Here is a 17,996-nt window from a genome sequence, read left to right as displayed (position 1 = left end):
TTGCTATCATGTACTATCAAACCACTCTTCATCTGTAGGAATGACTTTTTCCGGTACAGCAAATGAGTTCACATAAAGGTTAAATTTTAGTCAACATACCCTACAGGCTGGGAATACAGAATGTTAGCATTTGTTCCAGGTGTTCATTCTATTGCACTTTCTATTTCTGTCAGTTTATCTATATTAGAAGAGAGGACAAAGTTCAGCAGATGATACAGGGATTGATAGTTGTTTGCTTTCTTTGTTCGTGGAGCGTGCCTGAACATATTTTCGATTGTTGGTTCCATTTGCCTAGAAAGTCTTCATATGCACCAGTTTTTCTCTGTTTCCATTTAACTTACACTATCTTTAAAAAAACCATGGATTATCTCTCAACCTAACTTCCGTGGTCACTGCCACCACCATCCAAATTACTTGTCAAGTCTAGCTTCAGTGACTGTTTCTTTTTTCCTCTATTCTTTGCTTTTTGTTGTCTTTTTTGTGATTGTGCGGAGAAGGGAACAAAGTGAGACTCATTGTCAGCTACAGTGTCTTGCTCATAGAGCTTTAACTGGTGTTGGAAATTAATCACAATTATTGATAGGAAATCATGAACTCTGCCACCTGTTGGGAGGAAAGAGTGTGTGTGTGTGTGTGTGTGTGTGTGTGTGAGTGAGTGAGACACACTTTGGTTTTCTGTGTATGTGGTTATGCTGGTGTTTTTACACACTCAAATTATCATTAAATTGAGCATATTCAGCTCATCTTCTATTATTGTAATAATTTATACCCTGCTTTTTTGTATCTTCACCAGAGGCTTAGTGTGCTTTTATGGTTCTGTTGTTTTAAAATACAGTATGAATGTTAGTATTAATTAATACTGTTTTGGGGCCCTCAAGACAGTCGTGAGATGATGGGTGTCTGGTAACAGTCACATGACTACTGCTTTGCAGCAGGTGTCATAACTTATCTTGTGGTGTGAAGTGTATAGAGGTTTATTTCATATATGCGTTTTTGCTTAATGCCTCTCTCTCCCTATTTCAGTGGCAAAGAGAATATACTTGGTTTCCTGGTTATGCATGGAAAAATTGTATGTGCTCTCATTATGGTCACCATTTAGGATGGTACGTTGATTTTCCTTTTTTAACATTGCCTTGAATTATTGCATGGTAAGATATTTGATGAATTAATGTGAATATATTTCTAATACAGGATGTATGAGCCTTTAGCAACTGCCAATAACAGACAGGCATTTCCTTCAAGTGAAGGTTTTTATGCATTGATAGTGGACGATATCATATCAGAGAGCTGTAAGTAAATGGAAACTTTATTTTTAGTTGAAGTTCACTTTCTGTGTATGGCTGTATGTGTTGTATCTTTATGTAAGCTGTGTTGAACTGAATTGAAACATAAAATATGAAACAGCATACGAAAATATCCTGGATGAAAAATCAGTTTGGAAGAAATAGAGGGAGGAAGAGAGACCAAAAACCACCTTCTAACACTTGCAGTAAGCATGGATGTGGACTTAGGAATTGATGAAAAAACATTATTTCCAGAGTAAGATCGTCATATGTAAATACTTTTGTCATCGTGATTTAACAGATGCGCAATAGTACTTCATATATACTGTATAGACATAGATTATTGAAGCCATTATTCTTCAATTACGTTATTGTGCTCCAAACAGAAAATTGCGTACACAGTTACAGAACAAACCATGCAGACAGAAAAGTCCGTAGTTCCTTATGGTAGTGAGACTCCCCATACCTCACATGAGACTTGCAGATTTGAAACCATTCACCTATCTCTGTAGGTCATACATAAAGTTGTTGATTGCATTCTAGAAGTTCTTTGACTGTTATTCCTAAGTGCAGTTAATATCCTGTCTTGGTGTATATATATGAGGCCAAGCTTGTTTTGTATATTTAAAGTGTGCTACAAACATCCTATCATTCAAATTGGTATTTCTGTGTAAGAGTGTGCTCAAGTTTTTGTGCAGTATTTTAGGAAAATATAGTTATTATTTTTGTTAAGAAATCTGACTGTGTATTGTATCCTTTCCCTTGATCATGACTGCAGATTGAACAATGAATAGCATACTCTTCATACCAATGTTCAGTTTATTTGCCCTTAACATGCTTCCCCTCCCCAAGAATCCCACATATCTTTTGATAGTATGTACTCAGCTAGCATAGGGTCCTGATGCTTGCAGTGCTACTTCCATTCCTGTTCTGCAAGTCCGTCCTATTATTTGTAGCTATGGCATAGTTATGAAGGAAGTATGCGGCCATGTTGGAAAAATATGCGATGTAGCCAAGAAAATACTGAATACTGACATGGTCAGCTTTTTTTTTTTTCCTCCCCGTACACTGTATACAACTTTTCATCCTTCACTATATGATTCTCATTATTATGTTTGACCTACCACCTCTTCCAAATTTTACAGAAGTGTGGGAAAAGTCATCCGATGCTGTATACAATCCATCTTTTGTGCCTTTCTAGATTTTCACCTTTTCTTTGTGGCAAAAGTAATAGGTCCAAAATCCAGCGCGGTAACCATTCTATTGTGGGGGGTGAGGGGGGGGGGGTTGTTAAGTTCCTGCTTGGTGGTAGCTCCCTGACCATGCAGGGATTGCACTATTGATGTCTGCACAGGAAACTCCCTGCGTATGCCAAGTAGTGTGTGCCCAACATGGCTGGGGCATGAGGATTCCGGACAGTGTTATCTGGTCAATGGTTACTCAGCCAGGTAGGTGTTGCTGTGGCTGAGGGGTGCCTGTGGAGAGAACCCCCATTCAGAGTAGGTGGCACCAAGGCGGATAACTCTCAAATGAAGTGGCTAGCAAGTCCACCCCCTCCCGAGCCTCTTCTGGAAGAAAGGATTATTACAGTATGTAGAGATATGTCCCACATTGTTTCCTTCTGTGGCTACCCTGTGGGAGAAATGTAGGGCTACAAGACTCACTTATGTTTAAGGGCTTCTCCATTCTTTGGCAGTTGCTTCCATTTGCCAGATTTCATGTTCGGCAGTCTTCCTCTTTACAGACCTCTCTTCCTCATCATTCCAATTACTCCCACTCTCCATGCTTCCTCCTTCCTTCCTCGTGGTGACCATTCCAGGATTGCTTTTGGCCATTGTCCTTGCTCCATTCGCTGTACATGATCATACCATTGAAGAGCTCCTCCAGGGGATTCACCACTCTTTGGTGAATTCGTGATAGGCTACCGTGGGACCCCAGATTTTACAGCACCTTTTCTCTTTCTGTGCTCTATGTCTATCCTCCTGCTATTCTTTTTCCCCTCCCTTGGGGAACATGTCTGGGATATTTTTGGGGATGTGTTGTGAAGTTTCAATAGTGTGACATCAGAACAGTCCTCCCACTGTTTTTTCCTTCTTTCTTTGTTCTGCATCTCCCATCCTTCCTCCGCTTTGGTGTTTGAGGTTCCTCTGTGTTTGTTCTTCCTCCTTGTGCACTCGTGAATGCAGCCCCACACATCTGAGTATAACATGTAACTGGGTAACTTGTAATTCCTAGCCCCAGGTCAACAGGGCCCTCTGAGGGGGGACCTCCAGTTGGAAGGAGTGTGCCATCAGAGACACTGGCAATCGGGGAGGGGGGGGGGGATTTTCTCGCACTGAGGCAAACACCATCTCAGACTACGTCTACTAAATGTAAATGGAATGAGGCTAAAGATTCCAAGAATGTCCTAGCTGCACCTTGGTTGCTCTTGTTGTCACATACAGAAGATCAGCATTTGCTACAACTAATCCATTTTTTATTCAGAAAGGTGTTGACACAATACAGGCCCTATGAAATCCTGCTGTCATTTATGTAATGGCACTTCACTTTTGCAGACCAATTGTTATATTCAAGCCCAACAACTCCTTGCAGTTTCGCTCCTCTATGGCTATCCTGTTCATTTTGAGGCCCATCGGTCCGCCTGCTATAGCTGCATGGTAACATGCTCGCCTTCCATGCAAGCGGGCCCAGGTTCGATTCCCGGCAGGGTTGGAGATTTTCTCCGCTCGGGGACTGGGTGTTGTGTTGCTCTCATCCCCATCGCCGGTGCGCAAGTCACCCAATGTGGCGTTGACTAAAATAAGACTTGCACGTGGAGGCTGAACTTACCCAGATGGGACCTCCTGGCCAACAATGCCATACACTCATTTCATTTCAGGCCCTTCGAGTGCTGAATTCTTCATGCGGTGTTACACTAGGCTGGTTTGACAGAGGGAGAAATCCAAACTTACTTCTCTGATCAGGACGTCACTGCAGACCATCAGGTAATGAAAAGTGTTGCATGCAGGCACTAAGGTTGCATCACTCTTTTCCTCATGTTTGATAGAGCAGTGCTTCCATAAAGCAGGCTTTTAAGTCATCATGGTCCGACTGTACAGTCGAAACACAGTGTGCTGTTACCAGTGTCAATGCTACAACCACAATCGTATGTCTTGTCGAAATGTGGCCAAATGTGTTACTTGTGGTAGAGATGTTCACGAGGGCAATTGCCCACCACTTCCTCCCCGTAGTATCAGTTGCAACAGCGACCATGCAGGCTCATCCCGAGAATTTCCTTGTATCTCAACAGTGGGTCATACAGGAGATCTGGGTGAAGGAAAAAAGTGCATTACCTTGTCACTTGCAACATTGTTTTTTAGTTGTTTTTTACCATCTGGCACTTACAGTACCTTTCTTTCCTACACCTCACTCCTTAGAGGACATGGCCACGAAGACTTGCGACCTCAAATTCAGCACTGCAGTGCCCAGTGTCACGGTAGCGTCCCTGTCTCCTCCTCCTCCTCCTCCTCCTCCTCCTCCAGCTGTGCAAGCCGCCAAAGCATCACCTCTGGTGGCAAAATCAGCTGCTACACAACCAGAAGGCAGGAAGGGACAGAAGGAATACTCTAGTGGAGACTTTTTATGTCCCTCCAGCCAAAAAAATCTGAGTCTTCATCTGCCAACCATAAAGGTACTAAGAAATCAAACAAAGACAAATGGCTTCTCCTTCACCAACTCTGAGATCCTTCCACTGTTTCACTGCGTGATACCCTCACCTGGCTGACCTCCAATCCCCTGGTGCACCCCACCAACCGAATCCGTAGGTTGACCCAGAGAGACTGCTGATTCCTCTGTAGATCTCATGGAACATGATCCTCCAGCCTCTGCACTATGTAGCAGTGAGTCTTTAAAGGCTGGCACTTGGCAGCCGCCAAAGTGAAATCCCTTCATTTTTTCCCTCCTTTCCTTTCCCTATCATGTCTCCCTTCCAGTGGAACGTCTCCCTTGCGATACAAGAAGGAGGAATTAAGGCAGCTCTTGGAATCACAGTGTCGCCTTGTTTTCTGACTACAGGAAACAAAATTGTGTCTTTGTGGCTGCTTTGATCTCTTGCATTTCTTTCCAGTCTGCTTTGGCCTTCGCTTTGAGGGCAGCATTCCATCTCGTGGGGGAGTCGTGCTGCTCGTTCGGGATAATGATCATAGTCAGACCATCTCACTGAACACTTGGCTGCAGGCTGTTGCAGTCCACATTTTCCTTCCTCATTTCACTTTCTCTCTGTGCAATGTCAATATCCCTCTTGTCATTCGGTGTCACCAGGGCAAGCTTCCTCCAGCTTATTGGTCAGTTCTTTCACCTTCTTTGCTGCTCAGTGACTAATGCACATCATCTTCTTTGGGTCTCCTCCGGAACTTGTCCGAGAGTTACCCTCTTGACTGACTGTCTTGATCAGCTCAACCTCATCTGCCTTAACACTGGAGCACCCATGTTCCTTTAGACTCCACGCATGCCTACCTACCATTGGGACCTCTCGTTCTGCACTGTCCAGCTTGCCCGTCGTCTTGAATGGCCCATTATCTATGACACGTACTCGTGTGACCATTGCCTGTGTGCTATCCAATTGCTTATGTCTACCCCACCTATGTGTAAACCCAATTGGAAGCTTTGTAAGTGTGACTGGAGGCCTTACTCCTCCCCTGCAACTTTCGCAAACAACTTTTTCTTACTTGTAATGACAGGTAAAGTACCATACAAATGTTATCCTTACTACTGCGGAACGTTCCATACCTCGCACTTCATCTTAACCGCACCATGTCCGGGTCCCTTGCTAGACTGAGGGTGCCGTGACACAGTTCGCGTCCAGAGGCATACAAATGTTATCCTTACTACTGCGGAACGTTCCATACCTCGCACTTCATCTTAACCGCACCATGTCCGGGTCCCTTGCTAGACTGAGGGTGCCGTGACACAGTTCGCGTCCAGAGGCATACTCTGTCTTTTTAAACTGTCATCCTGTGATGGTGAACTGTATTCATTATTGACAGTTGGGTGCACAGTGTCTTTGCGTTCATTGGGATAGCAGAACAGCTAGGTGTATTTCATTTAGTAGTTCTTTTAACAGTTCTACTCCCTCTTCCGCCTTTTGGGTCAACCCTTGAAGGCTCTCTGGGACCAAGGTCCATTTCCCAATTTCCAGCCTGACCATACCAGATGATGCCATTGAGGACCCCATTGTAATCTCCAACAACTTAATCTGTTATTTTGCAGAGATTTTGAGCTCCACTGACTATGAGCCTGCCTTCCTCCATTGGGAACAAGTGGAGGAGGCTCAGGTGATACCTCTCAGAATCAAGACTACTACAATGCCACCTTTACCGTGAGGAAGCTAGATCGTGTCCCAATCTTCCACCCCAGAACCGGACGCTGTTAACATTCAGATGTTGCAGTGTCTTTCTCTTGCATGCAAGCATGTTCTTATTCGTAAATACAGTTGCATCTGGGCAGGTGGTACATTCCTCAGGCGCTGGCATGGAGCCACTGTCATACCCATACCACAGCACTGTAAGGACAAACATCTTTCTCCTAGCTACCACCCCATTTCTCTCATCAGCTGTGTTTGCAAGGCGATGGAACATATGATTAAAGCATGGCTGATATGATGGCTCAAGTCTTAAAATTTACTAACTACTGCATAATGGGGATTACAAGCGCACCATTCTGTAGTTGACCGTCTTGTCACTTTGTCAACCCATGTCATGAATGGCTTTCTGTGGAAATACCAGACTGGGCATGATTTTTTATTTTTATTATTTATTTATTTATTTATTTATTTGGAGAAAGCCTACACCTGCTGGAGGATTCATATCCTCCATCCTCTCTACACGTGGGGTATCCGAGGCTACCTGCCTTGTTTCCCGATCAGAAATTTTAGAGTTTTCAAGGTTCATGTGGGTTCTGCCTCGTCAGACAACTTTACACAGGAAAAGGGGTTGCCTCAGGTCTCCGTCCTGAGCGTCATCCTCTTTTCTATACCCATTAACCCTATTATGGCCTGTCTCCCTCTAGGCATCTCTGGCTTCCTTTTTGTCGATGATTTTGGGATCTGTTGCAGTTCTCCATGGACTTGGCTGCTTGAGTCGTGTCTTAAGCGATGTCTTGATCATCCTAACTTGTGGAGCATTGATAATGGCTTTCACTTTTCCACTGTTGAAACCAGCTGTGTGAATTTCTGGCAGCGCAATGGGTTGCTTCCACCATCTTTACATATTGTGCCTGTTGTTATTCTGTTTGCTGAAACTACAAAATTCCTTGGGCTCTCGCCTGATATAAAACTTTGTTGGTTCTTCCATGTGTCTTAACCTGGCTGCCTGTTGCACCCGGTCCCTCTATGTCCTACGTGTCCTAACCTGGCTACCTGTTGCACCCGGTCCCTCTATGTCCTACGTGTCCTAAGCAATACTTCCTAGGGAGCGTATCAGACCATTCTCCTCCATTTGTACTGATCCCTTTTCCATTCAAAACTAGACTATGTGTGTTTCGTTTATGCATCTGCATGTCCATCCATCTTACGTTGCCTAAATACAATCCAGCATCGTGGACTCTGTTTGGCTGCTGACACCTTTTACACTAGCCCAATTGAGAGTCTGTCTGCAGAAGCTGCCGAACTACCGCTGTCATACTGGGTTGATGTTCGCCTCAGCGGATATGCGTGCAGTTTGTCTGCCATGCCTGACCACCCGTCCTATGCCGCCTCCTTCGATGACTCCTTTGAACGCCAGTATGGGGTGCACCTGTCTTCTCTGCTACCTCCTGGAGTAAGCTTTCGGCTATTGCTCCGGCAACTTAACTTCATGCTACTTGCCACTTTCCCAATGGCCGTGAACTTTTCACTGCCTTGGCTTTTTGCAGGGGCTGTGTTCACCTTGGACTTCGTTCTCTTCCTTAGGAATCTACTCCATATTCAGTATACCATTGTAAGTGCACATGGAACTTAGCAATATTATCTTTGTGTACACTGATGGCTCTCGCACTGAACATGGTGTTGGGTGTGCCTTCATCATTGGCATCGGCGATTTTGGCTATTGGATTCTGAAACACTCCTCAGTATCTACAGCAGAGCTCTTCACCGTGTATCAGGCCATGCAGTACATCCGGTGACTCAGGCTGTTTGATTGTGTCATCTGCTCCAATTCTGTCTGCTCTTCGGAGCTTGTATGTGCTGTACCCAGTCCATCCCTTAGTGCAATGGGTCCAAGAAAGCTTGCTCAATCTTGAGGAGGCCACTGTGGTGTTCATGTGTGTTTCTGGTCATGTCAGTGTGGCAGGAAATGAGGCTGCTGCCAAGGCTGCCGTCGTGCTGCTTTGGGCCGCTAGGTCTTCCAGTCCTTCTGACGATCTCCGTGTTGCCGTCTGTAAGCAGGCTCTGTCACTTTCGCATCACCACTGGTCTCCCCTTCATGGCAACAAGCTCCAGGGAATTAAACCTCTCCCCGCAGCTTGGCTGACCACCTCTCAGCGCGAGGAGATCATTTTAGCTAGCGTGTTGGGCACTGTTGTTTTAGCCATCGCCGTTTGTTAAGTGGTGATCCTCCTCCACTTTGTGCTCATTGTCCTCAACCGTTGACGGTTCCCAGTTTCCTGACCGAATGCCCTTTTTTAACCACTTATTTTGTAATGTATGTTTGCCATCTGAGTTATCGGCTGTTTCATGTCGAAGGGCATTTAATCTTTAGTTTGGGACCTCCATTGTCTTTACAGTGTATTTTGTGGATCTTTCTCTATGAGGAAGTCCTTGTTCTTAGCTCACTTTCCTTTCATTGATTGGGCTTAACTTGTGTCGCTTTTAACTCCTTTTTTGTATTCGTGTTCAATGTTCTGACCTGGGCGAGTATGACCTTAGTTATTTTTGCACCCTAAAACAAAACAAAATCAAATCAAACACCATTGAAGAGCTCTATTCTCAGTTCTTTGCATCACAAGTTGTTCCATTCTCTCCCTAATTTCCTTATTTATTCTCCACTCTGTCCTGGATATTTTGACTGCCCTTCTTATTCCATCTCTACTGTCTGTACTCTGGTACTCTGCGTATACGCCCCCGTGCATGTCCCGTCCCATTCGATACACAGTAAATCTTTCTATCATAAATAGCAGAACTAGTAGTTAAGAGACTACCTCTACGGTACGTTCCTACCAGATTGTCTTTCGTCCTGACTAAAATACTCAAATGAATGTTCATCATAAATGTTGAAAATTAATGCTCACCATAAAAGTGGAAATAATAGTCGCCACTTGCCGCGCATATTTATAATTATCATGGACAGTAAATTAACAGTTCCTTCAGCAAATTTTAAGCGGTCCAGGACGGTGTACAGTCCTCGCAAGTTCACTATCTGTTTTTACCTCAAATACACGATGTGCCACAGTCCAGCTCTGACATCATCCGAAGCAGAGCGCGATCCACCATTGAACAGACGTGGATCTTACAGTGGCTGAGTGTGAAGTGAACCTTACTACTGCCTCTTGGGCTGTATTTATATAGGTGCCACAGCGGACTGCCGAGGGAACATCTGTTATATGCCTTCTGCATACTGCAGCAGCCTCAGAACGACCGCTTTCTCGGACACATAATCTGTAGTATCATAATTATGAATTAATGCAGAAACTTCTTAATATTTACATGTATTCAGATAAGTTGTTTGGAAGCACAGAAAAAGTTTCAGCTCGCTTGAATAAAAATTTTGCCTTCTAGAATTTCTATAGTGGAACTAACAGTAGATTGTTACCTCTGAACCATACCTTCACTAGAACTTGTATTGGCTGTTATTAATACTACAACTCTCAAATTTGGTATTGCTCTATTATTTGGTAAGTTTTATCATCTGCTTTAACCAAAATTCTGTACTATTAAAATTATGGGTACTTAATCTACTACAGTTGGGTACATTTTAGTTACAAAATTGGTTTTTACTTAATTACTCAAAAACTATAAGAAGTAGCTTAACATGGCCTCTCAGTTATTAATTTTAGAGTGAACTGAAGTATAAAACAAATTTTTACGTTTCCAAGTCCAATATTTAGTGCCTTTCAAGTCTGGATTTATTGCTAAGTAGGAGTGGGAGTGGGAGGGCTAGGCCAAGTTTGAGGGGATCGAGCAATACAGGCTCTGACAGAGATAGCGATGTTGACATTCACCATGCACTAATGGTGAATGTTGAACATGTTGGAGATTTATATTTTCTTCTCCGTAATTCAGTCGCTATAAAACGTCACAAGTGTGACGTAACTTTTTCGCCTCTCTTTCTGAAAGAAATGACCAAGAATTTAAAATAAACTGTACATTATACATGAGAAAAGAAAATAATAGTTATAAAAAAATTAATTACTTATGTGATTCAGATCTTATTTATTGCAACAACTTAAACTATTATGACACTTTAAATTGCACAAGAGTCACTTGCTTTTACAACTGCATTTATTTGTGGAACACTTCCTTTTGCAATGACAGTGTGTATAGCCTTATCCCCCGCTTATCGAATTAGCTGCAGCTGCTTCTCTCAGTGACATTTCTTGAAAAGAAATCTCATCTATGGAAAGTAACTTTTCTTTACAAATTATGAACTGTTTACGTGTGTAAAGCTGCTTGAGGGTACCATTTTTATTTGCCAGTTTATAGAAGTCGGAGTCTTCTATTCCAACAACAATCGCTAACACATTTCGGCTATCTGTACAACCACGGTCGATATCAGGGACTTGTATTCGTACATTATCACCAATTTGAGCAGGAAGAAATTGTTTTTGTGAGGTTCGTAACAGCTTTGTTGCTTGCAGTAGAAGATTTTCTTTCGCGACCGCTCTTTTTGTAGAAATCAACTTGTGTTTTTCAGACAGAATTTGATGTGAAGACATTGTAGGTTGTAGGATCTCCTCAATATTTTTCTTTGGAATTGGTTTTCAACATGAACAGCGCTCAGTTTTTTTTTTTTTTTTTTTATAAGCATTAACAGTTTCTTCAAGCTGTTTTCGGTTTCAGAAGTATTGGCAATTTCTTCAAGTTGTTCTTCAGTTTCAATATTTGCGATTTGTTCGCCAGGCAAAAACACGATGCTATGCCTCTTTTTGCTTTAATGCCAAATGTGGCTTCATAAGAACTTTGGTGTTTTTCTTTGTGGTATGTAGTGTTCTTGGCAAATTGAACAAAGTATAAACCATCTGACCATTTATTTGTATCATTATCATTCATCCATGCAGTTAGCATATTCTGTACATCCTGATTGGCCCTTTCAACTGAGCCTTGTGTTTGACTGTGACGAGGCTTTCCATGAACTATTTTAACATCTTTCCACATAGCACGTATTTCGGATATGACTTGATTACTAAATTCTCTACCATTATCTGATTGCAATATTGCTGGGGCACCAAATGTAAAAAATATTGAAAGAACGTGATGCACTACTTCTTCAGCTCTTTTAGTTTTCAAAGGTCGTAGCTGGACAAACTTAGTTAAATGATCTTGATACACCATTATGAACTTATATTCGCCGTCTCTATCAGATCAAATTGACATCTTGAGTTACTTCAGAACTAACCATTGGCTTCACAACAATACCTTTCTTAGGTGCACTGTGTTTCATTTGACACTGTTTGCATAAATTTAAATACAACATTACAACTTCATATGTAATATTTTTGTATGTAACTTGCAACTCTTTAAGCATATGTTTCTTCCTCCCTGGCCTACTCTGATGCGAGTTTCATATAGTATACTGTACAATTCTTCATTGGTAACATAGTACTGTATGTTCATTTCCCCTGGTTCTAATGGTACAATTAACTTCTCTTCATCATTAATTATTAAAACATCAAAATGTTTTAATCATCTGTAATCCGAAGGTGTGTTGCATTTAATTTTGGCAGAAACCACTTCAGAAAGTATTTTAGAATACTTTTTTTGAGAAAAATAAAAACAGTTGTCTTCTCGTTTACCTGCAATTAATACATTTAACTTTTCATGAAAAAGATCACGATTTACTGCAGTATCCATTTAGTACAAATTAGGGTATCGGAAAAAAATAAAGAAAACATTGTTCGCGTTATCAAAGCTTGCATAAGACTGAAAAAGCTGATTTACTCCGAGCAGAACAAAGGATTTGGCGGGAGAGAGCCAGTCACTTGTTTTTTTTTACTCCTCTGTTTTGGACCTCCACCAGAGCATATCTGTGATTGTCGACACACACCAGAGAGGGTCCAAGTGAACAACAATGTAATGAAATATTCGATCTTTCCCCGACGTATTTGGTATCTGTGGACATTCACCGGTGAAAGTTGACATTCTCCAATTTCGGTCATTCATGGTTTTTTCTGGGCTTGTTGCTTGATTGACTATTTTCTTCTAGTGGGAAAAATATATCTAGAAACAAAGATGATGTGACTTACCAAACTAAAACGCTGGCACTTCGATAGACACACAAATATACACATAAAATTCTAGCTTTCGCAACCAACAGTTGCTTCGTCAGGAAAGAGGGAAGGAGAGGGAAAGACGAAAGGATGTGGGTTTTAAAGGAGAGGGTAAGGAGTCATTCCAATCCCGGAAGCGGAAAGACTTACCTTAGGGGGAAAAAAGGATGGGTATACACTCTCTCGCTCGCGCGCGCGCGCGCGCACACACACACACACACACACACACACACACACACACACACACACACATCCATCCACACATATACGTGTGGATGGATATGTATGTGTGTGTGTGTGTGTGTGTGTGTGTGTGTGTGTGTGTGTGTGTGTGCGCGAGTGTATACCCGTCCTTTTTTTCCCCCTAAGGTAAGTCTTTCCGCTCCCGGGATTGGAATGACTCCTTACCCTCTCCTTTAAAACCCACATCCTTTCGTCTTTCCCTCTCCTTCCCTCTTTCCTGACGAAGCAACCGTTGGTTGCGAAAGCTAGAATTTTGCGTGTATATTTGTGTTTGTTTTACTTTTTAAATATTAACAGACATAGATAAAGGACTACAACAAGATAATCGTTGAAGTAACAAGTAGCAGGTGTTACTGACAACTGTAATACTCAGTCGCCAGACCTGCTGCGACCCAGCATATGCCTACATTAAAAATAAGGACGTTAAAAAAATAAACAAACAAATAAAATAAAATAAAAAAACTAGAACTATATCTTGCTGACAATGCCAGACCTGCGCCGACCCAACGTACACAAAAAATGTACACAAAAAAAAAAAAATTGGTAATAACAGTATTTTCAACTGTACACTGATTGAGCACTCAATGGCGCTCTGTCGAAAGGTTCTTCTTGTGGCTTGCCATTAAACAAATTGTGATTCACTGTGGTTATCACAGTAATTTCAACTGTATGCTCATTGAACACTCAACGTTGCTCTGTCAAAAGGCTGCTCCTGTTGCTTGCCGTTAAACAAATTGCCATTCAACGGTGCACGTCAACAACAACAGAAATATCAAGGGCTCCCTGTCGGAAAGTAGTAGTCTGGCCAACAGTATTTAATAATAACAGAGCAACGACGTATTCGGTTGTAACAGTAGTTTCAACTGTGCGCTCATTGTGAGCACTCAACGTTGCTCTGTCGAAAGGTAGTAATCTTGCCAACAGTATTTAATAATCACAGAGCAACGATGTATTTTGTTATAACAGTAATTTCAACTGTACGCTCATTGAACACTCAACGTCGCTCTGTCGAAAGGCTCCCCTTGTTGCTTGCCGTTAAACAAACTGTCACTCAACGGTGCACGTTAACAACAACAGGGAAATTCGGGAAACACTACAAGAAAGCCATGACACGATTCCGCAAGATGCAAAGTTGCAGATCAAGTTGACAATCTACCATTTAATGGTGAACACACACACACGCAACCACAGGCAGATTGAAACTGTCAAACAGTGAGCATCGCTCTACCAGGAGGCAATCTCGCCTGTGCAACCTTGCGGGCAGCAAAATAAATAGCAAACAACCGACACGTACTACCAACCAAGAGTATAGTCTGCGTGAGGTAGCTTCGAATACCAACGGCCACAGTTTAAACCACCACTTCTTCTTTAAAGGGGGGGGGGGGGGGGTACAATGCATAAGGGCATAAGGAAAGAGCAGTCTTACCACAAGAAGCCGGGAACTCAATAATATAAACGGCAGAACATCATACCTCCAGGCACATTACCTCACTGCCCTTCTGGATGAGTCGCAACACAAACCGCAACAAGGTGTGGTTTCCACCCTCAAAACAGCTCACCATATGATACAACCACGCTCGCGAAATGTGGCCGTCCACATGAGCCACCTACCACAAACTGCCCGTATGCTAGTACGGCCTCTCTCTCCGAAAGCTGCCAGTGATTGCTCGCTAAGCACCGTGACCCCCTCTGGCGATGCGCCAGAGGAAGCAGAGCACGGATAAGTATTTATCACTCTTTAGCTTTGAAACTTGCACCACTTATTTATAAACTCTTTAGGCACGTTCTGAGCAACTTCTGGCTTTCTAGCTTTATTATTTAGGACCACTTATTTTTCTTTTAAAACTGCATTTTTTATGGAAACTATCAAGTCTAGGTACATAAAGACTTGATATTTATAACATTATTATACTAAACTCTATTTTAACACAGTTTTAAACATAAATCTTGACTTTTAATTTTGTACTTAATTGTGGTGCAATACATGCGCACTACGTGTAGACTCGTTAAGGCGACGTGGTGGTACTAGCAGTGAACTTGGGTAAGTCCCGGCACACTCGCTCACCTCTGTATCTCACACATGATATAGCGCTTGCTTTGCTTCATACCGACAACCTGATCCTCTAGTGGTATTGTAGTGGTTTTTGCCACCATCTGACTAAGCTACATCATCTCTGTTCCCCCTGGTTTCTTGATTGCCCTCCAGGAAACTTGCTTCCCAGCAATGCAAACCCCTATCCTTCACAGCTATTTTAAGAATGAAGCTGACTATGACAGAGCATCAGGCATAGTTTGCACACTCGTTCTGGACTCTGCAGAGAACATGTGCTATTTGATACAACTTTGGAGGCTATGGTTGTTCATGTGAGGAAGCCTCTGGATTTTGTCATCTGTAACGTGTATCCTTCCCATTAATGAAGTGTCTCAGAATGTGTAGTGTGCACTGATTTCTCAGCTCCCCTACCCTTTTCATTTTGAGTGAATGCAATGCCCATAACCCTTCCTGGGGTGGAACTAGGTGCACTGGCCATAGTAAAGCTATGGAAACTTTGCTTTCAGAGCTTGATGTTTGTGTCTTGAATTTCAGTGCCCTCATACACTTTACACTTCATTGTGACTTGCGGATCTTATTCAGCTGGTCATCTCTCCATTTGCAGCCCTGGTATTCTCCCCTCCATCCATTGGAGGGCTCATGATTGCCTGAGTGACAGCAATTATTTTCCGAACAACATTATCTGTCTGATCAGGGCGTAACTTCAGTCTGTTGGCTTACGAAGAGGGTCGATGCAGAACTAATGCCTGCCTGTATCCTTTCCTTAACTTTTGATCAAGTGGAGCTCCTGGTGAAGATGAAGGCGGGCTGTAAAGTCATCCATGTCAGACCCTACATACCGAACCCAATGCATTGCTACCAATGTCAGCATTATAATCGTACTCGTGTGTCTCGCAAAAATGCAGCCAGTTGTGTAACTTAGGGCACAGGTGTTCATAGGGGACATTGCCCACCTCTTCCCTGCTGCATCAACTGAACAGGCAACCATGATGCTTCATCCCGCAAATGCTCTTTGTACCTCAATGAGTGAGCTGATCAAGAGATCTGGATGAAGGAAAAGGAACCCCTCAATGTTGCTCACAAATGTTAGCTAGGCAAAAGCTATGCATACGACTATCCAGTAGTTACAGTACCGTTGTTGGTAAGTCACGACCCATGAAAGATATGGCCACGCAGACCTGCAATCTCCAGTTCGGTGCTACAGTTGCGAAATCACCTAGTGCTAAGGTGACATCCTCACCTATACCCACTACAGTTGCTCAACACATCAGAATACCTTCGCCCACATTGGTAAAGTGACTTGTGATGCAACCCGAAGAACGAAAACTTAGAAAGGATTACGCCAAAGATGACTTTTTGTGCATCTCAAGTCAGCAAACTTCTGGGTCCATGCATGACAAATGCCATGCTACTAAGAAGTTGTAAAAGGACAAACATACTTCCCCTTCACAAACAGTGACATCTCTCCCCCCAGGGAGCTCACCACTCTTTGGCCTTTGCAGCATTTTTTTCCCTTCTGTGCTGCGTATCTATCCTCTTGCTATACTTTTTCCCCCTCCCTTGGGGAACATGTCTGGGGTATTCTTGGGAGTGTTCTGCATTGTCACCCTTTTCCTTTCTTTGTTTCCCTTCTCCTCTCGTTCCTCCGCTTCGGCATTTGAGGATCCTCTTTTTCTCTTCTTCCTCCCTGTGTGCTCCTGAAGGCCACCCACTCGTCTGACGCTTAACAGGTGACTGGGTAACACGTAATTCCCAGCCCTGGGTCGGCAGGTAGGGTTCGTGTGTACCCCCTGTACAGGCTAAGCCCAGGAAGGGGTGATTGCCTGAGCTGTAACCTTCCCAAATTGCCGATTGCTCCCTCCATCAGGTGTTCAGGAGGTGTGACCTGAGGGGTGAACAATCACCTAAGGCAGGTGCGCCCCATTGTGAAGGGGGCCCACAGTTGGAAGGAGTGCGCCATTGTAGACACAGGCAGTTACGGGGGTTTTCCTCGCTATGAGTTGATCACCTTCCCACTCAACTTCTACAAAACGTAAATGCAACAAAGCTAATGATTCAAAGACCCTTCCCGCTGCGCTGCGGTTCCTTGTGGTCTCACATACTGAAGATGGTCAGTACTTCACCATGGTAAATCTGTTCATTGTCCAAAAAGGTGTAGATGCAGTTGCTGGCTCTGTGAAATCCTGCTCTCATTTATTGAATGGCGCTTTTGCTTTTGGAGACCACATCTGATTCTCAACCACAACAACTGCTTGCTGCCTTGCTTCTCCACTGTTACCCTGTTCATGTTGAGGCCCACAGAACTTTGAATTCTTCCCGTGGTGTAATTTACACCAGGCTGCTTGATGGTCTAACCAACGCCAAAATACAGTCTTACCTCTCAGATCAGGATGTCTTGCCATTCATCATGTAATGAAAAAGGTAGATTCCTCCTTAGTGCCCACCCACACTCTCTTTCTCACCTTTGATAGGGCAGTGCTTCCATCCAAGCTCAAAGCAGGCTGTGAAATTACCACCGTCCGGCCATACATTCTGAACCCGATGCACTGCTACCAGTGTCATCGTTTTACCCACACGAGAACGTCTTGTCGACACCCAGCCAAATGTGTTATTGGTAGTAGGGATGCGCACGAGGGCGATTGTCTACCTCCGTCTTCCTGCTGTATAAACTGCAATGGTTGCCATGCCACCTCCACTCGGAAGTGTCCAGTGTATCGTGATGAGCGGGCTGTTCAAGAGATCCGGCTCGAGGAAAAGGTGCCTTATCCAGTTGCTCGCAAGTTACTAGGTATTCGCAAACCCTGTGTTCTCCCATCTGGTACCTATAGTTCTGTTCTTGTTACCCCTCGCTCCATGAAGGACATGTGGCCGTGGAGACATGCAACCTCCAATTCAGCTCAGAGGTCATGAAATCGCCCAGTGTCAAGGTAGCATCAACATCCCCCCGCCCCCCCCCCCCCCCCATCCAGCTGTGCTACAAG

At 43.4% G+C, this 17,996-nt stretch overlaps 1 protein-coding gene across 2 annotated transcripts in view; it reads left to right on the top strand.

Moving 5' to 3' along the window:
• The window catches only part of LOC126457256 (uncharacterized), a 114,898-nt gene that overhangs the window by 13,885 nt on the left and 83,017 nt on the right, over positions 1-17,996 (top strand). For both annotated transcript variants that reach the window (XM_050093418.1, XM_050093417.1), the window contains exons 3-4: positions 1,024-1,103; positions 1,192-1,289. In XM_050093418.1, coding sequence (XP_049949375.1) covers positions 1,024-1,103; positions 1,192-1,289 — 178 coding nt within the window. The remainder of the gene's footprint in view (positions 1-1,023; positions 1,104-1,191; positions 1,290-17,996) is intronic.

This window comes from Schistocerca serialis, chromosome 2 (genome assembly GCF_023864345.2).
Source record: "Schistocerca serialis cubense isolate TAMUIC-IGC-003099 chromosome 2, iqSchSeri2.2, whole genome shotgun sequence".
Lineage (NCBI taxonomy): Eukaryota > Metazoa > Arthropoda > Insecta > Orthoptera > Acrididae > Schistocerca > Schistocerca serialis.
The sequence above is the reverse complement of the archived record's forward strand: the minus strand, read 5'-3'. Positions and strand labels throughout refer to the sequence as shown.